General features: G+C 41.6%; 1 protein-coding gene across 2 annotated transcripts in view; it reads right to left on the bottom strand.

The window, feature by feature from the left end:
* The window catches only part of LOC112461119 (nuclear receptor subfamily 4 group A member 2), a 64,588-nt gene that overhangs the window by 7,890 nt on the left and 34,459 nt on the right, over positions 1 to 22,239 (bottom strand). For both annotated transcript variants that reach the window (XM_025026219.1, XM_025026218.1), the window contains exons 2-5: positions 4,778 to 5,019; positions 1,644 to 1,879; positions 971 to 1,462; positions 185 to 515 (exon numbers count right to left, since the gene is read on the bottom strand). In XM_025026219.1, coding sequence (XP_024881987.1) covers positions 185 to 515; positions 971 to 1,462; positions 1,644 to 1,879; positions 4,778 to 5,019 — 1,301 coding nt within the window. The remainder of the gene's footprint in view (positions 1 to 184; positions 516 to 970; positions 1,463 to 1,643; positions 1,880 to 4,777; positions 5,020 to 22,239) is intronic.

The following is a 22,239-nucleotide window of genomic DNA, read 5'->3' as shown; positions in this document are numbered from 1 at the left end:
AACACTTCGATCATTTAATTCAACTTAAATTTTCATCATTTGATTTAAGGTCAAAGAGTTTGCTTGTTTTATCACATATACCTAAATATCTACAAATTCTCAACATAATATCTTATATAAAGTAACAAATTTAAGAAAAAAAATTTGCCGTATTTTTTGCGCAACGCAGCGACAATGTACTTACTTCCTTGACCATGCCAACCATCAGGCACTTCTGGAATCGGCAAAACTGGCAACGGTTTCGTCGGCGTTTGTCTACCGGGCAAGCTTTCTCGGCCAAGCATACATATTTGGAGCCCTTTTGCACGGTCCTCTTGAAGAAGCCCTTGCAGCCCTCGCATGTGCGTACACCGTAGTGCTGACAGGCCGCGGTGTCGCCGCACACGGCGCAGAGCTGGCTCGGGCTTGGAGGTGCGCGTTCGCCACTGGTACCGCTTCCGGGCGATGGCGAACTGACGGTGGAACTTGCGGTACCGCCGCTGCCGCGCGGCTTCGGGGAATCCGTGCTCCCACTACTGTTAACACGACACAGGACGCGCATTGATCTATAATCCGTCGCTAGTCAGAACGGAAACTCTTCCAAAACTGTCGTGTCTTCGAAACAAGCTAATCGTGAACGCAGAAACCGGAACTCGCGTCTTTCATTTTCCAAGATTTACAGCAAAATTGAAAAGAGTCTGTATTACGTGCTGATTTAGGCAATTTCACTTGTCGTATTACTTCAGAGTTACGTGAATTAAAATTTTTAAACTGGAGTTTCGTTTCCGTGTACTCCGTAAATAGATTTGACTTAGCAAATTGAAATTACGAGTGAACGAAATAATAAATTTAGAACAAAGATCAGATATACAAGATCATGCACATTGCAAATTTCTTGTTTCTCTCACATTAGAACGTCGTTAGTTTATACGAGGAGCGCAATGAGACTTGAAATTATTAATTATTATATTTATTTCATAAAAAATCTTACCTTGCTGATTCTGATCTTTGAGTGGGTAGTGACGCCCTTCGCGGCCGCGTGGTACCAATGACGACGCTGGTATCGACGTTGGGACAGAGATCGGTAGGAACTACAGGAGTGGCGATGCTAGCAATAGCTGATGGTGGCCCGTAAACCATAGGCATGGTGACAGCCACCCCGTAGGATGGGTCCTGCCGATGATTGGGCGGTACAACCGCCGTTGTCGGGGTGGGCGCTGATTCCGTGGGGAAGTAACTGTGATGATGATGCGGAGCCTGATGCGGCTGATGATGCTGCGGGTGATGGTGCGGGTGCTGTTGTGGCGGCTGCTGCTCGTGATAGGGCACCGCGGCCGAGAACTCGGTCGGGTAATGAGGGGTGCAGGAATATACCGGGTTGTCATAGCATTCATCGTCCATCTTAATGCCGAGGCCCTGGAGCTCCTGCCTGGTGTATCGCTGCACCGTGTAGGTCTCCTGGAAGCTCGGCAATGGCGTAGGACTGCAAGCAAAAATCCGTAATCTTTTATATACGAGCCTCCAAAAGCTCTGTTGTCGACAAACTTAAACGATTTTATTATAATATTGATAATAATTTCCTCGCTGTGTTACTGGAGAAATCCTGATAACAAGTTATAATCGTCAATGTTAGAATGTCAAAAGTTTAAGGGTAATTCGCATACCTAAGAGAATCAGCTTGGATGTCTTCGGGGAGGGGTGGCGGGGGTGGGGGCGGTTGCGATGGCTGCTGATGGTGAACACTTTGCTGAGACTGAGCAGAGTCGTCGACCGGAGGCACGCCCTGCGGATTCCCGAGTTGCAGTTCCGGAAAGGGATCCAACTCCTCGGGCAAGCTTCCGGCATCCGTAGTGTCCGGATAAGGGCTATTCAGGAACTCCCCGAAATTGCCGAAGGGACTCTGCAATGAAACATTGCGGCCATATTTATAAGCGATATCATCAGTAATAATATAAAAGTTAATTGTATAATAATATATTACATAATTGTATAAAACATAATAAATAATACATGTATAAAGTAGCAATTTTATCGAGATATTGTGAAAGGAGAAAGTAATTATTGTAATAACAATAATTTATAGTATTAATCCAACAAAAATTTCATGCTACATGAGAGAAAAAATTCACATAATTCAGTAACATAACATTAATAATTTCTCAATAAAAACTTATATCATAAATTTTAATAGTATAGATTCTAAAATGAATAGAAAACCGGGAAACTGAATAATAAAATAGAAAAAAACGCAAACAAAAAAAAATACCTGCGTCGTACGAGTAACGTGAACCAATTTGAACACCATACCGACAATAACTTTGCGAATCTTTTTGTTTTCTAATTACATACCGAACAAACAAGACTCAACTATTAACTTTAAACGCCGTTTTAAATGATGTTTTCCTTTGGCGGAGCCGTCACGGTCTCCGGAGAGCCCGTGCGAGCGGCAAATCGAAGCACCCAACTGCATGGCGGAAACATTGTTCGACCACAATTGCGAGCCGCAGCGTCGAGACATCGATGTACAATCGAGGTGCGCGGTGAGGATGTTCGAGAGAGGATTGGACAAGCCAAGCTCGTATCGCGTGTTGTCTGTAAGCTAGCGCTCGATAGAGACTTAGAGCCTCTCTCTCTCTCTCTCTCTCTCTCTCTCTCTCTCTCCCCCCCCCCTCCCTCCCTGCTCTCCTCTCTCATTCCCCGACCCACTTCAATCATTGATAGTCGATAGTCGATATAGGCGGTAAAACACTATACCAGCTCGCGATTAAATATTCGCGCGGCAATAGGATAATAATAAACGACGATCTGTATTGATACACTTCGTAGATCGACTCGACAAGAAATTATGTACGCTGAGATACTCTAATGAATTACTCAATCGGCCGTAAAATTTTCAAACTGCGGACAAAATTAACGACGGAGATTTATCACGTCAGTACGACGCTCGAAGCGATTGGTGTAATCATATGATAATGCTTTCCCTCTTCGCTTGCGAAATGGATTTGATTTATTTCGCATAACTATTGCGTTCTCTCAATTATAAGTTACAAAAAAATAAGAATATGATTAAAATCAAACAGTTCCATGAAAAATGTTTATTCAAAATTTGCAATTTAATTCTAAAGGAAGAGAAAAGATATTCAAATATCATTTTTGGTACTCGCAAATGTGCAAATGGCACGTTATTTAGTCACTGTTCGAAATAATAATTATTTTTCTCAATGACTAAAATGTAGCTAAAAGAGATCCACATCGTCATTAACAAATTCGCGATCTGGATTAAAAAAGATCTATTTCAAAATCCGAGAACGAAAAATGAAAATACCGCAGGATATCCTGTGGTAGGGAGTGAAGAAAAGCATGATGAGGAGGAGGACGGGGCTGGTGGAAGAGGGTGGATATTCAATTTGCAAGTGCCGGTTCCGCTTCGAGCTGACATTTCGCTCATCGCTCCCTCGAGGACCAGCGATCGAAGCCTCGTCCTTCCAGACCGTGAATAAATGGCCTGCTAAACGGCATCCTAAAAGCACCCCTCCCCTCCTCTCTATTTTCTCCCGCTAAATTGTCGAGACAACCTCTTATTGCTCCGCTAATTCCGCGGGCACATTCTCGTTTTAGCGATTAATTGACCGCGACGTCTTTTCATCCGTCACGGAAAAGAAGTCGGAGAGGAGATACGCGAGAAAAGGGAAAAGAAAAGAGAAACAGGTAGAACGGCATCCAGGTATATGGAATGCAGATTGTGCGTGATGCGTGCAGATGACGATCGTAGGAATGTGGGAGAGTCTTGTTACCGAGGACCTAAGTGGAACCATCGTGGAATTCCAGAATCCGAGAGATCGATAAGAATTGGATTTATAAAATCAGATCGCGACACGATAATTTCAAACTGGTTGCGCAGAGGCAAATTTATCCAAAAAAGTGCATGGTTGGCAGTATTTCAGTGATAATCCACACGGTTTTCACGGTTGATAGATAACGCTACTTTGCTGCGATATGAAAAATCGTATGATAAGAGAATGATGTATGAGAAGAGGGAAACGGTTTATCCGTTATCGCGGAAATGTTGCGAAGAAAAGAAAAGATCTCACTAGTGATAAACCTTAGAGCTTGAATTTCTAAGTAATTTGTAGGATTATTTTTTACAAAATAATAAATTCCATTAAATTATATATATCTATATCAAATCAAAATAATTTTTAATTACATAATGTCGAAGATTATATATTTCTATAAATTATGTAACTCAACCGGAAAAGTACATGTCACAGTAATAAAAATTTATTTTTAAATCGACTGGAGATTACTTGCGCGGCACGCTATTCCTAGACTTTTTTTTACTTTCTTTGAGGAATATTATCTACATATCCATATTTCTCATAAGACCTTCTTAGAATTATTTATGAAAGACGAGATAAAATATGAGCATTTACACGGACGAATATTATTATTACGTAAAATTACAACTTGTGTTGCATCACGTGAACATGCAAGCGCGAGGCTTAACCGATCCGTTCAATCGACATAGCTATGATCACAAGACTCACAATGCGGACGACATTTTAGAATGTCGACTGATTTTATGGATCCCCAAATTTCACTTTACCCTCAATTTTATTTATCACTAAAATACTCGTTTTACTCTTCATTTTCCTTACCTTCTTCAACGTCTTCGCAATTTATCAAATTCTGATTTTAATTTAATAAATTTAATTCAAATTTAATTGGAGAACTAAAGATAGAATGCATCATGTGTGTGTGTGTGAGAGAGAGAGAGAAATAAGGAAATGGAGCTCACCTGTGTCTGCAAAAGTAGCATGCTTGATGCCACTGTGAGAGCGGTCGTAGTCGTGGTGATGGACGATTGATTAGTGCAGGCGAGAACCGGAACGGTAGCGGTCGCTTGACGTTGCTGCTGTCGTTGGCGATGTAGTTGTTGCTGCTGCTGCTGCTGCTGCTCTACCTCGCTACGAATAACAGCCACCGCACGTTGGCTACCGTTGCTGTTGTCGCTGTCGCCGTTCGGCGAATGCAGTTGCCCTGCAACACCCAAATGATCACTCTCGGTTATTTTTTTATATTAGGCAATCAATATCATTTTAAGCTAAATTGAAGTAAAGAAGAATAATTCTGATAAAAATATAAATAAGGAGAATGACGGCAGACGTAAAAATAGAAGGTATTTCGAGAAGGAATTGAAAAGGAATTAAGAACGATATTATTGAAGGCTGTTATTCCGTTTAATATTGGCGTAGTATAATAAGGTTTTATTACAAAAATCCGATTTTACAATTATTATTTTTAGTAATCAGTATTTAGTCAACATTTCTTACAACTTTATCTAAATATACGTGAAATGTGCAAGATACGTAATATATAATGCACGTTTCTCCAATAAGAGACTTCGAAACACTGGTAAGTTGATAAATAATGCCGCATACGCGCGTCTATCGTTAAATGTTAGTATATGGAGCACAGACTAACATTATTCATTATGCGCGAAGAGGCAAAAATGGATCGCAACCTCGTTTCTCTTCGTGCGAGAAAACTTTCTGATATGTCAATTTCGAACGATACGCCACGGAACACTTTTTCCATCGCAAGAACGCGGTTAATATTGATGTTTAGCATTCTGTGTGGCATGCATATTGCACTTCCGGTGCGCGGTACAAGAGCGGCGCATTAAGTACAACTCGGTCACTCTCCGACGTTTAAATCTCCGCACGCTTTAAAATCGATTTCGAAATATTGTTATCTTTCGCAACATGGCACACAATTCGTAAAGTATTCTTCTCTCAATTTCGTGTTTTATAATCTTTCCCTAAATGCTTATTTATTCATATCAGCGTAATAAAACTAGGCAACAAGCATATATTTCAAACACATAATTTTTTAAATCAGCATCAAGACACAAGTCCACTCTGAAATTTCGATGCAAAATCTTTGAGAGAGATTGAATATTTGAAGAATATACGTACAGTATCTATGATACTGCGAATGTCCATCATCCATGGTGATCATGTCTGCATAGATTACCGCGACTTAGAAAATTCTACTATTACGACGACGAGTATTTATTACTTCTTAGTTAAATCTTCTAAAGTTTATGACCAATCGAAGCAAGCCTAACGGCACGCGCATCAACGAGAGAAATTTCCGAAATCACTTTCACTACGTTCAAGCACGATCAAGAGATTTTTGCAGTGGATCAGATTAATCGGTGAATTCTCGTCGTCGACTGAGCACTTGAAGCGTCGTCGGGACGTCCTATATAGGGTGGTCTCGAACACCCCGGGGAGACATGAAATCATTGGCATTTAAAATACTACAACCCCGTTCTATACAAACAACCACGCGCCCTACCTCCCTTCCCGATTATTATTACGCGATATTATCCCCTGACGGCCAAGCGATATAGACAGTCTCGTACGAGCGACCACGCTTTTGCAACAGAACATCGATAAGTAGACACTGCAGCTTTCTCCGCATAATTAGTAGTACCTAATTAAAAGTTCGCTGGCAATCAAGAAATTTAGCAATTCTATAAATCTCTCTTAGAGAAATTCCGCACTTATATTTCAATTTACATTTCTGAAAAATATCAAAACAAGAAAACTAATTTCTCCGAATTATAATGTAATTCCTGCAGTTTAATTTTAATTATAAAAATGTATTATAACAAAATAATTAATATAGAAAGCTTTATCAGAATAACAAATAATCCGATAGAAAGTTCACAGTGTTGTTTAATTACAGTTTTAATGATGATTCTCATTTATGTGCCTTAAGTCACTTATTTGATTGCAAGAAACAACGGGAATAGAGTCAACGAGAGCATGATTTATCGAATCCAACCAGGAAGGGTTTCGATACGCAAGTAATCCGATACAGCCGGATACGGGGCGTCCCGGCGCATCGAGATGCCACTCGTCGATAGTCACGGGCATCGAAGTCGCGTTCGATTTAATTTCACGATCGTACCACGCCGAGGACCACCCACCGCGATCGCGAGGCATCGGTCATAAGCGATTTCACCGTGACGCCGATCGATTCTGCAAGGGGAGTGTTGTGCGCGTGGAAGAAGTGACGATTAGACACAATGGACCGGCTGTTAGAATGAATTAAACGCGCGCGTGAGAGGAGGGAACGAGCTTATTGTCATCCGCGAAGCCGTCGTCAATCGCGAATGAGGAAATCGGCACTATCTTGCCGCGACCGATGAAGCATCGGTTATGTTAGACTCCGGCAATCCCCGTTAATTATCCCCCGAACCTCGCGTGAAGTGAAAATGTGCGATTATCGATAGAGAGATGTGGGTTATTGAAAACGAATCTTTGAAATTACAGGAATTTACGTGCGTTAGTGTATGGAGAATCGCTTATTTTAGATATTTGCTGGCACTGTGGGAAACATAGGTGTGCGGTAAATGCAGATTTCTCGTCTAATTGTCTAGCGCAAACATGATATTTTATTATCACGCAATTGACTTGTTGGGCGCATAACATAAATAAATTATATAAAACACAGTCACATTTTTCGCAGATAAATTATTACAGTAATTACTTTAATATCGTTAAATTTTTAATATATAAAAATATATATTCACGAATAAGTATGCATTTGTATTTAGCGAGTTAATTAATCTGTCGAAAGAAAGTCTATACTATTAATTGATCTGTAAGAAAGGTAAGAATACGTTGTCGTAAATTCTAGTTGCTAGTCTAATAAAGTTTTTGTTAATGGAAAATAAAGCAACTCGATCGGACCATTCCTGAAATCGAGAATTCTGGATTACTAATAGCGTCGTAAACACCGACCTGATGCAATTAGCGAGACTACCTCTTGATAGTCGCGTGCTTCGGGGAACTAAAAACACTTATATGTTCTCGCTGCTATAAAATACAATGTCGTTATCGCCACACAATAAATTAGCCGATACCAAGAGACCGTCAACCCGTAACTTGTGTTACAGTTACAGTTAATTGAACGCCGTTGTGTGCCTTGTTCGCGATTATTTTTACGCGCGAAAATGGCATTTACTTAATAGTCTTCGCCCGAGGAGATACCATAAAATCCACGATTTAAGATTGCATAAAGGCAGAAATGTGCAATTGCTCGCAATGTCTTATCTCCGAGAAATATGATGGAAGTAAGCAGGGATTATATCGCAAGCAGAGAAGTACATCGTAAAAGATGCGCTAAATACGAGTGCATGTAGTAAATAACTATAATTACTTTAAAATACATTATATTAATGATGTTACTACAAAGCGTTAAAATGTTAAATTGACAATTTTATGGAAAATAAGAGGAATAAGATTAATTATTGGTTACCTACATTAATTTCTTAACTCGCTAATTCCATTAAGTTAAATGTGGCGCAACTTCTATCTTGCAAATTATTCCAAAAATATAAACAAAGAGATATTATAAGCCCGTCGGATCTTTCGCTCCAAATTTTTTATTAAAGACTCCAAATGTTTTCCCATCTCGACTCTGGATCGCGCGCCAACGGGCCGCATAACGGATCCACGTGCACGAAGCAATGGAAACGGCGGCGACCAACACGCGCGGCAGCGCCGTAGGCAGGGGTGAATGTGCGGAAGTAGAGAGGCAGGGAACAGAGTAGGGTAGCGAACGGGCCGAGAGAAAAGAGTAGGGCTTAGCAGAACACCCGTGTACCAAGTGGATTGCAGCGGTCTGGTGTGCAGGGCCCTCCCACGAACCACGCCTCTCCACGTGCCACCACGTGCACGCTCGTTCGCGCTCGACTCACTCGCCTCGCTCGCCTCGCTCGTTTCCTTCGTACCGCCGGCGCCGCGCCGCTTGTCCGCGACTTCCTCTCGTCAATCGCACATTCCTTCCTCCCGCTCTCTCATTCTGTTTCTTTACCGGTCCCTTCTTTCGACTTCCCTCACATCTCGCGGCCTTGCCTGCGCTCCAGGAAAACGAAGATGCGCGTAGACGAAGGCGACTTCCGCTTATCTCACGTATGTATCGAATATAATTCGAATACATTATCACGATAAGAATTGTGATTTGAATTCTAACAAAATTAAAAAATCTAGTTACTCGTGAAAGTAGAGAAATACATAAATGCAAAGAGGAAAGGGGTATAATTTTCTGATAATATTTAATGATTGATACATTTATTTATTTTATATTTAAAAAAATACTTTTTATATAAAACAATAATTTGGTTGAACGCGCGCGAAAGTATATAGCTCTTATGTATTGTCTCATATTTAAATGTAACTGCAATGAAACAGAGAAATTAATTATATGTATTACCGTAAATCAATTATTGAATGTATGTTAATTGCAGATAAATAAAATTCGTTGCAATATATATTGTAATTTCGATATAAGATGCAGTCACGCGACAATGTCTTATTTCCCGAAGCATCCCGGTGACTTCAATGCAAGCATGAGAAACGTCGTGTGCGGATTACTCTCGCGAGACTCTATACTTAACACGACTGATAAAGGCAAATATTATAAAAAATATATAAAACAAACCAAAAAATGTATCAACAATGGATTTGAGCAATATGTTCTTGAGCTAAGCATTATATAGACTTTCTCCGATCGACCGCGCGAATATGGAAGAAGACCGTGCGAATAGACGTTTTACACGTGCACAGATTTAGACGAATCTTAGTTACAGCATGAAATTATATCCGCATGCTATAATATTGTGGATAGGCAGAGAAATGAATAGAATGGCGGGGTGAGAGGGTGAGGCGGGATAGTGAGGGAGTGAGGGAGACAGAGAAGCCGTGTATTGCTGAAGATTGCTAAATCAGGGGATCGGTCCGTTGCTGCGAGGATCGTAGCTATAATTCCGTTTTGCGCTTATGTAGCTACGGGGATAATTTCATCCTTAGAATGATTCTAGTTGCCATAACTGGTAAATTACCGTGGAGCGGATTATCTCTAAGAGCCACGCGGACAAGCGTGCGCATCTTAAAGCGCCCGCGCATTGCGCGGGCAAAGAGAAAGGCATATTGTTGCTGATCGCCAAGTAACTCCCGGGAGATTCACCCATTATGCAAATCATCCGGACAATTCTACATGAGCTTACACGCTTCAAAGATTACAATCGGTTTTTTCCGTCATTAACGATTAGTTCTCGACCGTTGTGCCGCATCGGGCGGCCGTCAGGAGAATGTCCGCGCGAGGAATGCGCGCGTCCTTCTCTCGAGCGTCGCGATGGAAAAACGCGCAATCGTTACAATGTATAAATACTCGATTGCAGTGAAATTGCATTAATACTTTGCGGTGTAATATCGAGAGCCCCGATGCGCGCTCTCTCTCTCTCTCTCTCTCTCGGTGTCTCACTTCGATTTTAACGCCATTCACATTCTAAAATATTGTGATAATCCGCAGCGCCGAAGGGAGAAGTCGGAAAAGTATTGTTTCCAGATTTAACATCGTTTCAAGTATAATATATAAATTCTCTTATACTCTTTGGCGAACTACTATGGCGAACAGTAATTTTCTATTTTTCAGTCATATTTATAGAGAGAGATTCTATCACAATAATTCTTACACATTTTTTCCATTTAATACAAAATGAAGTTTAAAAGAGAAAGTTTATTCATTTAGTTCTTCCAAATTTAGATTTGATTCGGCTGCTACATAAAAGCCAAATGTGTGTAAAACGATTTGCTGCAATAATCTTGAGCAAGTCCCCAGCTCTATAGGGAGCGCAAATTACATCAAGTTTACTCGAGACCGGGACGAACTTTACCGGTCCGTCACAGTTTCGTAAGGAATAGGCCTCGCGTCTGAATCTAAAGTGGCAGAAAGCAGACGGTGTCTCTTACTTAGCAGTGAAAGGGTTAATTATGATCGTCCGGCATCTGGCGCGCGATGGACGGGCCCGCGGGGCCTCTCGCGGGACGTCTCTGTCGTGTGGGCGAACACGATGGGGTCTTAAATCGAGGATATCCCCGCGGCCGGCGCGGTTATGTGCCGCGCACGATATTGGACCCCGCTTTCTCTCACGCACGCTCGCTCGCTCGCGCACGCATCGCGACGGAACGTTATTAGGTGTGCCCGCATACGAGATGAGTCCATTGATCGCGCGGCCGTGGCGGCACGACCGCGGAGGAAAGTCCGTAGATAAAATATCTTCCCCACGCCCCTTTAGTCATCTCTCGTTTAAACGCGCGATAATGTATAGAAGAAGCATCGATGACGTGTCGCGCCATTATTTACTTTCGTCTACAATGCGATAATTTCATATACACAGCTGTGACTGTCTTAATATTCTTATACGAACTCGAAATTGTAAAGAATTTTGACGTAGCACCATAAGTTATTTATAAAATTTTTACGTTATAAATATTATATTAGAAAATATAATTTACAATATAATATCGTCATCACTATTTAGCATGTTATATTTTCATATTGTAATATGATACATGTTGCTCCAAAACTAACTGAAAATTGTTAATTATTAGACGACAGAGATTAGAACGCCAAAATTCTCCAGTAAAAACTGTTCATAATCAACGCGATCAATGATAAATGACAAGTGGTGAACGGTAAGGATTACCGATAAAGTCTCAACTCGATCGCAGATTGATAGAACGATAATTGCCGGCAAATCACCGGGACTTATCTATGTCAGGAGTAATAATCGTCGGATGATGAATCAATCGTAGTAACGATAATAATTCAATTCCATGCACGAGGCGTCATGCCGCGCACTCGAGTCCCGCTGCATTTGCATACATCTTGCATCCGAATAAGATTACGCGTAATTTACGCACGTGCGTTATACATCGTATGCGAGTTACAAAAGAATCGGCTTAAGTAACGCTAGTCACCCGTCTTCTTTATCTACATCGTATTTTGAAAGTGACCAGATGCTACGTGTCCGGCGAGACCGCGTCGTGTGAACCTTCGATGTCAGGCTGCTTTCACTTTAATTAAATTTAGCAAGAGATTAATGTTAATGCGCCTTACCGCCGCGAAGTAATGCTTGAAATACAGCGTGCTGCAGAACTAAAGAGCCATGCATCTTTTATTCGCAGATTAATTCGGAGTCGATTTTTTATTGTATTAAACATATCAAGGATCGTTGGTCTTTCAATCGCACCGTGAAAAAAGAGCTTTTCGAAAATTGAATTTCAGAGGTGCAAACGGTAAGGTGTCATTCTTCAATTTCAAGTAGGCTTAACAGAGGTATAATTGAGTTGAGTATTAAAATATTAATCGCGTAAAAAATTCGGAATTGATAAATGGTAACTATGCTCGGGACGTACGTTAAGAAGGAAATGATTCGAGATTGATTGATGAATCCATAAATAAAAGATGAGCTATATAGCTCTGGAACACCATGTATATTCGATGAATCCGCGTGCGTGTACGCGCCGCGCGCGCGCCGACAATCACCATTTCTCCGAAGGAGTTAAGGATGACGGCACACGCGCTCGCCGCTTTTATCGCCGGCTATTATTCAGCGTACACTCAAGGAATCTGAAGAGTAGCCCACGTGACACACCGGCAGATCTTATTACCGCCATTTAGCATTGGTGTTTAATTTTAAATATAATGGTAGGCGCTTCTCGATCCTCTTAGTCGTCGCGCGTTTACGGTTAACTTCATCGATTATATGTTTACTCGTATGCCCGTTTGAGACTGTAATTAAATTAATAGGTCGGTTGATTACATGGTATTCCCTTGATCAGTGCCTTTGACGAGAAGTACGAGAATCTAATGCTTCAACAGAAGCATTAAATCTCCATGAGTACATCTCCAACAACAAGTGATGCATCTTCTTTTACATAATAACGCGAGGCCTTTGTGTAAATTAAATCAAGCGCACATTCAAATGTTCTCTCTTTCCCTACACGCGGCCGAGAATATCATTTCTATACGCAAGGCTGTAAACGAGATAAATAACGATCTCAAGTGAAATTGGTTTTCGCAGTAAAAGCTCCGCATTTACTTCTCGGTTTATCATTATCTCGATATAGTGTATCCTATCCGCACGAGTCGTGTACACGCCTGCTGCCCCGCGTGGTTTCCCTCGCGCGGGTTAGAGTGCGGTGAGTCGGCGGAGGTGAAAGAAGAAGGTCGAGTAGGAAAAGTAGACGGAGGTAACGAGAATGAGAAAGAGATAGAAGGATGGGAGAAGGATACGGAGAGGCGCTTGCGACACGCAGGCTCCAGCGCAGCGCAACCGGCCCGATAGGTAGGTAGGTAGGTAGATATATCGCCCCCTGACCCCGAAGAACTACCGTGAGACCGGCTTAGCTCCGACCGGCGCGCGGAGCACTCTCCTTTGCTCTCCGCTTCGCGCGGCGTGCATCGCGTGCATGCACGTGTATATACGTGTGTCAGTGTGTGTTTTCTCTCGCGAGGCGCCGCGAAGTGTGTATAGGGAAGAGAGGGCACGCGTGACACGAGGGCGAAGGAGAAGGGAACGACACGACGATAGATGGGAGCCTCGTGGGTGCAGCCGCATCCGCGCTCCTCGGGGTGCATCGAGGGCGAGGGAGCGGGGCGGGAGGAAAGGGAAGGAGCTCAATGGACCGTTTGGATTACGCCGCGAGCGGTGTCGCAAGCGTTATAAATGTTGCTTGCGCGGAACCCGAGGATTTATGGACACGCCGCCGCGCCGAGGGGTTACGACCGACGACCGTCGTCATTTTTGGTCGTCCGACCGAGGAATTCGCTGTTCACGTCGGGAATCGTTAGCGCGGAGATTCGTTACAGGGAGACAAGTGGAAATGGATCGCGAGGCGTAGGTGGTCGGACAGTTTCTCATTTCTTGAAATGAATCCTCTTTTATCTCTAATCTTTCTTCTCATTGCCTATGCATATATTTTCTTTAATCTATTTCAATTAATTACTCACATGGGCTTGATTTACATAAGAAGTAAAAAAATTCATTTCATTATATTAAACATTAATTCCTGTTAGGTATTACAAAAATAGAAGAAAGAACGAAATTGGAAAGACTGATTTGTTAAAAGCTTCGTGATAGCTAATTTTATGTATTAATCCGAATCAACAAAATTTCGCGAAGCTATCAGACCGCAATTTTTGAAATATTTTTAAAGGGTTGCTCCGCTGAACAGGAAAACTTACTTTACTTGCTGTGGACCAACTTTCGACGATTCGCGAACCTTCGCTCGACCGAACATCATCCATGCGAATTTACGACCGCTGCTCGTCTACTTCTAATTCCAGTCGCGGCCGTAAAATCCTAAGCGTACGATTACGGCAATCGTTTTTTTTTCTTCCCGGGCCGCGCGTGATTTACGTCCCGAACTCGTCGGACCCACTCTTTCGCGTTCACGGTTCATCGGCGATTTATCGCCAGCCGAATATCGGCATCGTGTGCGCCAGGAGATTTTCCGCCATGAGAGATTTACCGACGGACTTTCGCCTGGACCGCTGTACAGGGTGTCCCGATAGTATGCGCGCGTTCTTCGCGAGAGCTTTTCCCGGACGTCGCTCTCGGGTGTTTCGCGATCCGATTTCAGCTCGCGGACGAGCGACGTATCGGAACTCTTCGTTATATCAGCGGGAACTGCAACGTTATAGATTGACTTTCTCTTATCCCGCGCGATTTGCCGCAGTACGGTTATCCGAAAGCCATTAAACTCGACGCGCGCGTATATACATTTATATAATTTTGTATCGCGCTCACTCGCGTGAACCTTGTCGTACGGCCATTAATTTTCGTACGGATACTTATTTAATTCGATATAGATGCAAATTTTCAAGTTCTGTTCCGAGTAATCGATCCGCATGACTTGCTGGTTTGTTCGCTTTTCTTTCCACTTCTTATTCCTGTTCCACACCAAAAATAGTTAAATATATTCGTGACATTCAACTTAAACACGTTCATGAAATCTCCGTTTCTCTCCTTCCTGCAGTTAATTATATATATAGCTACTCGCAGGCATGTTTTTCTTTCACTGCCATGCAGGGTTAAAAAACGATGTTCACATACAATATGCATTTTTTTGCATGTTGCAAAATAAGTCATCGCGCACATTCCGCAGATGAAAGAGTAGGCAAATAGAAATCTACCTAGCAACTATATATTCCCAGTAAACACAATTAAGAGATTACCGCGCGATTCGTGAACGCTACTCTGTGGGCAAGCAGAAAATATATTCAAGTAGAAAATATCGAAAGAGACACTACAAATGAAATTTCTATTAAAGCAAAGTTACTTAAAACTTAAAACCAATCGAAAATTTAAGCTTCCACTGAAAGTGAAAAACCCATAAACTTCGCATTTAATTAATTGCGCGTGTTCCTTTTCACGTAAAATAAAAATTTAATAAAAGTACATAATAAAATTTTACAACTCTTTGAAATATATAAATTTTCTTTATTTCTTTTAAATAACTATTTATATACCCAATAAAGTATTTACATTAAATAGGAAGCCATACATTAAGGAATGCAAAATATCACTTTTTAATATGCGCCATACGATAGAACTTATATGCACAAATATTGAATAAATACACGAAACGTGAGGACTAAGGAGAGATAAATGAGAATGCACACGCCGGAAAGAATGGCGTATAATTCAAGATGGCTGTGAGAGACGGTTCCACCCACGTCCCGATACTCGCATGCGTGCTCGAGAACCTCACATATCGATTCAACGGACCCCTTTCAGCAGCGGGAACGATGGTCGCGAGTTCCTCGCGGGCATCGAGCTCTCCGTCGGTTCGGGGATTACCGCGATTTCCCGAAAATCACATAACACGTGTTGCCTTTCCTGCTCGGATAACCAGATTCTGAGAAAGTGTCCCATTTAAAACAATTTCCTGTGATATTTCATATTGATTTCTGATAGTGAAAAGATACGATCTTATTTTTTTTCTCGACTTTGAAATCATTTTTATAAAGAAAAAGATAACAAGACTAATAAGAGATATATTCAAAAACCCTTTGTGATGATTTTAATTAATTTTTAATTAAAAGACTTTTGTAAATCTTAAACTTTAAGTTTTGAATAAATTGCTTAAAATAAAGATTAGGTACAAGATGCACGAGATATGTGATAAATTACAAGAACTCGGCGAACGAAAATTACAACGGTCGTTAATGATCAATGACTGCGTGTATATTATAAATTAGCGATGATTGCGCGGATCTTAATAGCGACTAATAAACGATTATTGCTTCCTCCTCTTCGAAAACACAGGGACATTTATAACCGTTTACCGTGTCTCGTTACACATGAATTTTTTCGTCGCTGTACAATCTGTCGAGCAAGAAGCAATTATGTACAATGCAGCTGTGCGTTTTGTGCAACGAGAGAGTCTGCAATTAACCAGAAAGGTCGCGGAAAGAGAGCTCAACCCCTGAACCGATAAAAGATGCGCAATGAAAATTCGCGTCATATGCAATTAAGTAAAATTAGTATCGCGGTAAATGATAACTATAATAATATTTATTAGTTCTTTATGTGTAATAAAAAAGTGATTAGAGCTTCGTTAACGGCTTCCTGCCGGCGAGTAATTTTCCGCGTTTTACTGGCGATTTACATTACAAGGGTAAGAGAAAATAATATTTATGATCTGAAATGTGATTGAGACTTTCGAATTACTCTATAAATGCTATAGCACTCTTTGACATGTGGAATAACTCAAAATTACAACATGTTATATACAAATATACATATAATTTTAATAACTTAACTGATCCGGATTTGTTTTTATATTTTTCAAATCCAAATTTCTTCGAAACGTGATTGAGACTTTCGAATTACTCTATAAATTACTCTATAAATGTCATAGCACTCTTTGACATGTGGAATAACTCAAAATTACATCAACATGTTATAGTATACAAATTTACATATAATTTTAATAATTTAACTGATCCGGACTTTTGTTTTTATATTTTTCTAATCCAAATTTCTTCGAATTTTATAACAGGTATATATATCTCATATCAGTCGCGACCAGATATTTCTTTCGATTCCAATATTCACTACTAAGTATATCAACATACGACCAGAATTTTTCGTTTGCGAATACCGGTAGCTCGCATAAACATGTGCCGGAGTTAGATAATTAATTAAAATTCGCCTCCCTCCCCCCTTCAGCGCTCCTCGTTCGTGACTCTTTTGCCTTCAGAACCGCAGAACCGGGCGGCCGAACCGACTAGTTTCGAAGTCGCCAGGCGGCTCGATCGCAATTAAGACCGGTCGAACCTGCCTCGCGTCGAACGTCTTGCATAACCATTCGTGTGCGTTTCGCAGGATGCGCGCTCCTTTCCGCGATCGGATCGTCTCTCGCGGCCGAGCGAATGATCCTCTCGTTGCGCCAGACGGAAAGTGATCCGGCCAGTTCGCGGCGATTACACCTTTGCGCCACTCTCGATTAATCCTCTCGTTTCTCGCGCAGCCATATGGCCAGCGAATTAATTCTAAACTTGACAGGATTGAAGAGACGAGCTCCGTAATCGTATTGTTGCAGAGAATACAAAGCAAACGTGATAAATACGATAGGCATGTAAATACTTCGGCGAAATTTTTGAAACTTTCGGTTTTCTGTCGGATGATTCGATGAAATCTTTTCGAAATCTTACGAATAACTCCAAGTTAATGCAGAATATTACGAGTCAAATCGTGATAGCAAGGTGATCTGCATGATATAAATAATATATAATGAGCTGATTCATAATAAAAAATTTATGCAACGTCGCTAGTCAATCAATTTCGCGAACGTGCGCGCGATAACGATTTATTTCTAAAAGAAACTCAATTACAATATTCAAGGACAGCCTGTCTCCGTTATAAAAGACGACAGGTTGTAACTATTAAAACTGTCGACTCGAAATCGAAAAGCCGTGACGTTACGTCAGAAAAGGCTGTACTACCAACATGTGTGTGTATATATATATGCATGTTTTCGTCGATACCGGTCCTCCTTTCCCCGTCGTGCAACACACACGTGATACCGGTTGCTCATCCTCTCACTCTCAGCAGGAAGATGAGGAGTATCGTGAGAGACATCAAGCAGACAACGTGTATATATACTTTCATCGAAACTGACGAGAGAACGAATTTTTACTCCGACGTCCTCCGACATGTCCCGCGGCAGATTTGTAAATAATTTTTCCCGAGATTACTCCCATATGTCCTTAGACACGTGTTATGAAAGTACGACTTGTTGTGTCTCAAACTTGAGAAAGTTTCCGACGTTCCGTGGATTCCAAACTTCGAGCAAAACAGACGCGGTGGATTACGTAACTTTTAAAGAATTAATAATATTGCCACACACACTCACACAATTTTCTCGTCAAATTCTAATTCTGGCCGAGAAGCGCGGTGTTTATTCTTCATTGCGTCGTACGCACGGTAAGAGATCATTAACGTCTTTTTCCTCACGGTGCACATAGTAATATTCTTGCTTATCCATCACTCGGGCAACGGCACGGAATCTCGAATAGAAGACGCGCAGTCTCGCGCGTTTTCCGGTAACACACGCGCGCGCGAACGTTTATCACGACGGCGACGGAGTTCCGGATCGCGCTCCATCAATTACCGAGCGATCTGTTACACGACTGCATCGTCGGCGTGCATCACACCCGCGCGTCGTGATGCACGTCGTCGGCAGTTGATGGATTCGAGCGAGCACCTAGCGTAGTCGCGAAAAAGGGTCGCCGCGCCGCGCGAAGGAAAGAGATGCCTATCGCTCTCGCCTATCAACGCGATACCGAGGCATGCGAGCGTAATCGCGACGCATCGCGAATGTCGCGACGGTGACCAATGGCGTAGTCAAGACGCGCGTTGGACGTAATTATTCACGGTATATTATCCCCCGTAAAAAACGACGGTATTCCCGATATTTCTCGCGTATACTCTGTATAGCCGTAGGAAAGGTCGGGTATTCGCGGAATTTCGAGCGAGCGGAGCGCATTCGGGCACTCAAGTTCCGACTATTCCCGGCACGCTGTTATTATTTACGATTACTCAAGTACGCTATCCGCGAGAGGAATCCGTGAATGGAGCGCTCATTAAAAACGATTCTGCCCCTCGTTAAGCATCGCTGGATAAAATATCCGGCGATATGACCGACCGGCTCCCACAGTTAGTACCGCCGATAATAAAACAACTTAAACAACTCTTGTTAACTGCGCCATTTAATATTTCGTTACATGCATTATCGTGTTTCATTAATTTAACAAATTCCGAATATATAATCTTAAGAGTATGCGCGCTCGATCGGATCAGAAAAGACAGAGACACGCAGTTTCGTAATCTGCGGAATCTCGAGTATTTCAAAATAATGAAACATCGAGATAGCTCTCTTGAGTCAGGAGAGCAACGTGCCTCTTCGACCGTTTACTACAATCGCCGCGTGCTCCGGCAATAATACGCGAACGCTACGTCCTAAATGGGAAATTTGCAGACTATCCGAGTAGCGGTAAATACCGCTAGCAAAGAGAAAGAAAGAGAGAGAGAGAGGCACGTCGTGTGCAATTTGGAATCTAACAAAGTGCGTGTGGAGTCGACGCACTTTCCGTGTTGCATAGTTAACGAGCGGCGAGGAACTACCAACAAAGGAACTACCTCCGCTACCGCGTCAAGATGGATTCGCGCGCGTAAGAAGCCGGTACGGGGTAATGTACACACACGTACTTGGAACACACGTGCGAATGTACGTGCCTCGGCGCCTGGCGGAGGCCGCGGAGAACGGAGCGCAGCGTCTTGGATGCTGCGCGAATCGCGCTCGAGGAGAAAGGACTTCACAGCCGGGGTCACCGTCGTCGTCGTCATCGTCTACGCGCGGGACATCATGGGAAAAGATAACCACCGGCTAATAGGGTCGCCGTGGGCCAAAGTTTACGCGCCGGGCCAGCGAAAAATCGCATCGGGATTTCCCACATCGTCGAGAGGGGTATCGACGTGCAACGCGATGCCGGATGATCGGCCGGTTTAACGTTTGATGGCTTCGGCCGATTAGCTCTCTCGGATGAAAGTCGAGATCGGTTTTATGCACTCGCGGGGTCCGTTCGGTTCCGCTACACGGGAAACACTCCTGAATATTCAAACGTCAAACTCGCTGACTAAATGTGATATTTACAATGGTATATTCATATTATCATTAGCACGTATTGATGCTTTTATGAAAGTTTATGAAAGTTTCTCATAAAGCCGATTAACACTTTGCCTTACGGCGCGTGGGTTACAGGTGGCCGTGCATTAAGCACACATGGATTAAAGAACAGCGGAAATTTGTACAAAGTTAGTTACTAATTCTATTTACTTTTTTTCTGTGAGCATAGGTATATTACCATATGTACTTTCAACGAAAGTATATAAAAAATAATTAGATATAAAAAGTTGAATAAAATATATAATTATGCCGCAATAAATATAAATCTTGAACTAGAAGTGAAATACTATTATTATGTTACTAAAGACATTAATTATTATTAATAATATAGATACTCAGATATTATCTCGATATTTATAAGGAATTTAAAGATATATAGGGACAAAGAAATAAATTACAGTAAAACGATTTCATAAAAACGCGGCCGCGATTTCAATCTCTCGATAAGGGTACGACAAAAACCGGATCGTCTAATCGATCTCTGATCGCTTAATCGAGCGGTGATCGATGCTACCGGCTTACCAATCTCGGACGATCAGATACAGAGGGGATCGGTTCAAGTAAGGTGCACGTGTAACGACGTTCTTTCCTGCGGTCATGTTTCGTCTCGTCCATCTGTAGATCTCGTATCGTGCCGACTGGCCCTATTAGGCCATCTATACTTGTCGAATCAAATACGGATTGGCAATGAGCTTCCACTCTTTAGAGCGGTTCGGTAAACGCGGGCATGGTCAAGCAACGCAAGATTAATTATTGTACAAGTCTACTGTTCGCGCTAATAATTTTTTCAGTAAACATTTAATTCATTAATCTAAAATTTTCAGCGAAAATAAGCTCGAATAAAATAAATGAAAGCAAATACACATATCTTTGTATCTGTTTAATAATTTTATTACTTACCCAGAATATGGCATTGCTAATATTTTCCAGTTTCTACTTTTTAATTGACATCCAACTTTAAACGATATAAAATACTAACGCAATGGAATGAAACTTTTTTACCGTAGTATGTTGTATGCAACACGTAAGTATGTACTTATTATCCATCGCCTCATTCGGAAGAGTTTACATTGGCCAATCTCGTTCCGCGATCAAGCCGGCTCTTCTTAGCACAGCGCGAGATGTAACGTGGGCGAATTCGTGGCGGAAGTCAACGGACGAACGAACAGGTAGATGTACTCGCGGATATCGTAACAGGTACCCTAATCCCATCCAGCTTTCTATACCGCCTGTGGCGAGGAATCACTCGTAAACGTGTACATTCGTGTAGCACAACTCCGAGTAACTCACAATACACTTTAATCACTTAACAAAGCTCGTAGAACACTTTAACTATTTATAATTATTATAATTAACGTGACGATATCTTGAACACGTACGCTACTTTACTAATCGTTTACTAATGCGTTTAAAATATTGTCCTTAGACAAGAAAATAACCAGATAGAGAAAAAAGAGATAAGATAGGAATGATCATCGGCGCTAATCGATATTCCGTTATAAACAATATAAACCAATTGTCTTTTCGACATTGCAACATCGATGCTTATTTAATAAAACTGAAGGTAATATCAGTTTATCGATAAACGATACGTTAATACACTGAAGCGTGTATTCCTTTTCTATCTTCCGTGAGACAATTACATGATAGATCATTTCTCATGACTTATTTCACCTTCTCGCTTCTTTTTCTGCGCTTTACTTCTACCGTACGTAAATAGTCACGCATATGCGTAAAGTGCAAAGAACAACTATATGCATTATCGATTTTGTTAGACTTCTAGGCGAGTTTAAAAGCAACTTTATTGCACAATATCTTAATCTTGAGAAAAAAAATGTACTGCTTGCGATACAATTGATCGTGCTAAAATAGCTACACTTTACATTAATAGGTAACTTTAAGGAAATCGGAAAACAAGTGAGGATTCTAACGTGACAGAAAGATGACAATAACATTTCTAGCATATTGTATTTACGAAAAATGGTTAAGAGAGAGAAATTAGACATTCCCGAATTTCGACTTTCTCTGATTATCGGATTACGACAAGACAATATATCTTTAGGCATTCGTATCCTCAAATTTTCACTTTTTACGATTTCTGTTGCTTAACGCCGCTCGATCCACGTGCGTCGGACTTTCA

Source organism: Temnothorax curvispinosus, unplaced genomic scaffold (assembly GCF_003070985.1).
Source record: "Temnothorax curvispinosus isolate PA1 unplaced genomic scaffold, ASM307098v1 QBEX01011098.1, whole genome shotgun sequence".
In the NCBI taxonomy this organism is placed as follows: Eukaryota; Metazoa; Arthropoda; class Insecta; order Hymenoptera; family Formicidae; genus Temnothorax; species Temnothorax curvispinosus.
Note: the sequence above shows the minus strand (reverse complement) of the source record. Positions and strands in the feature narration are given on the sequence as shown.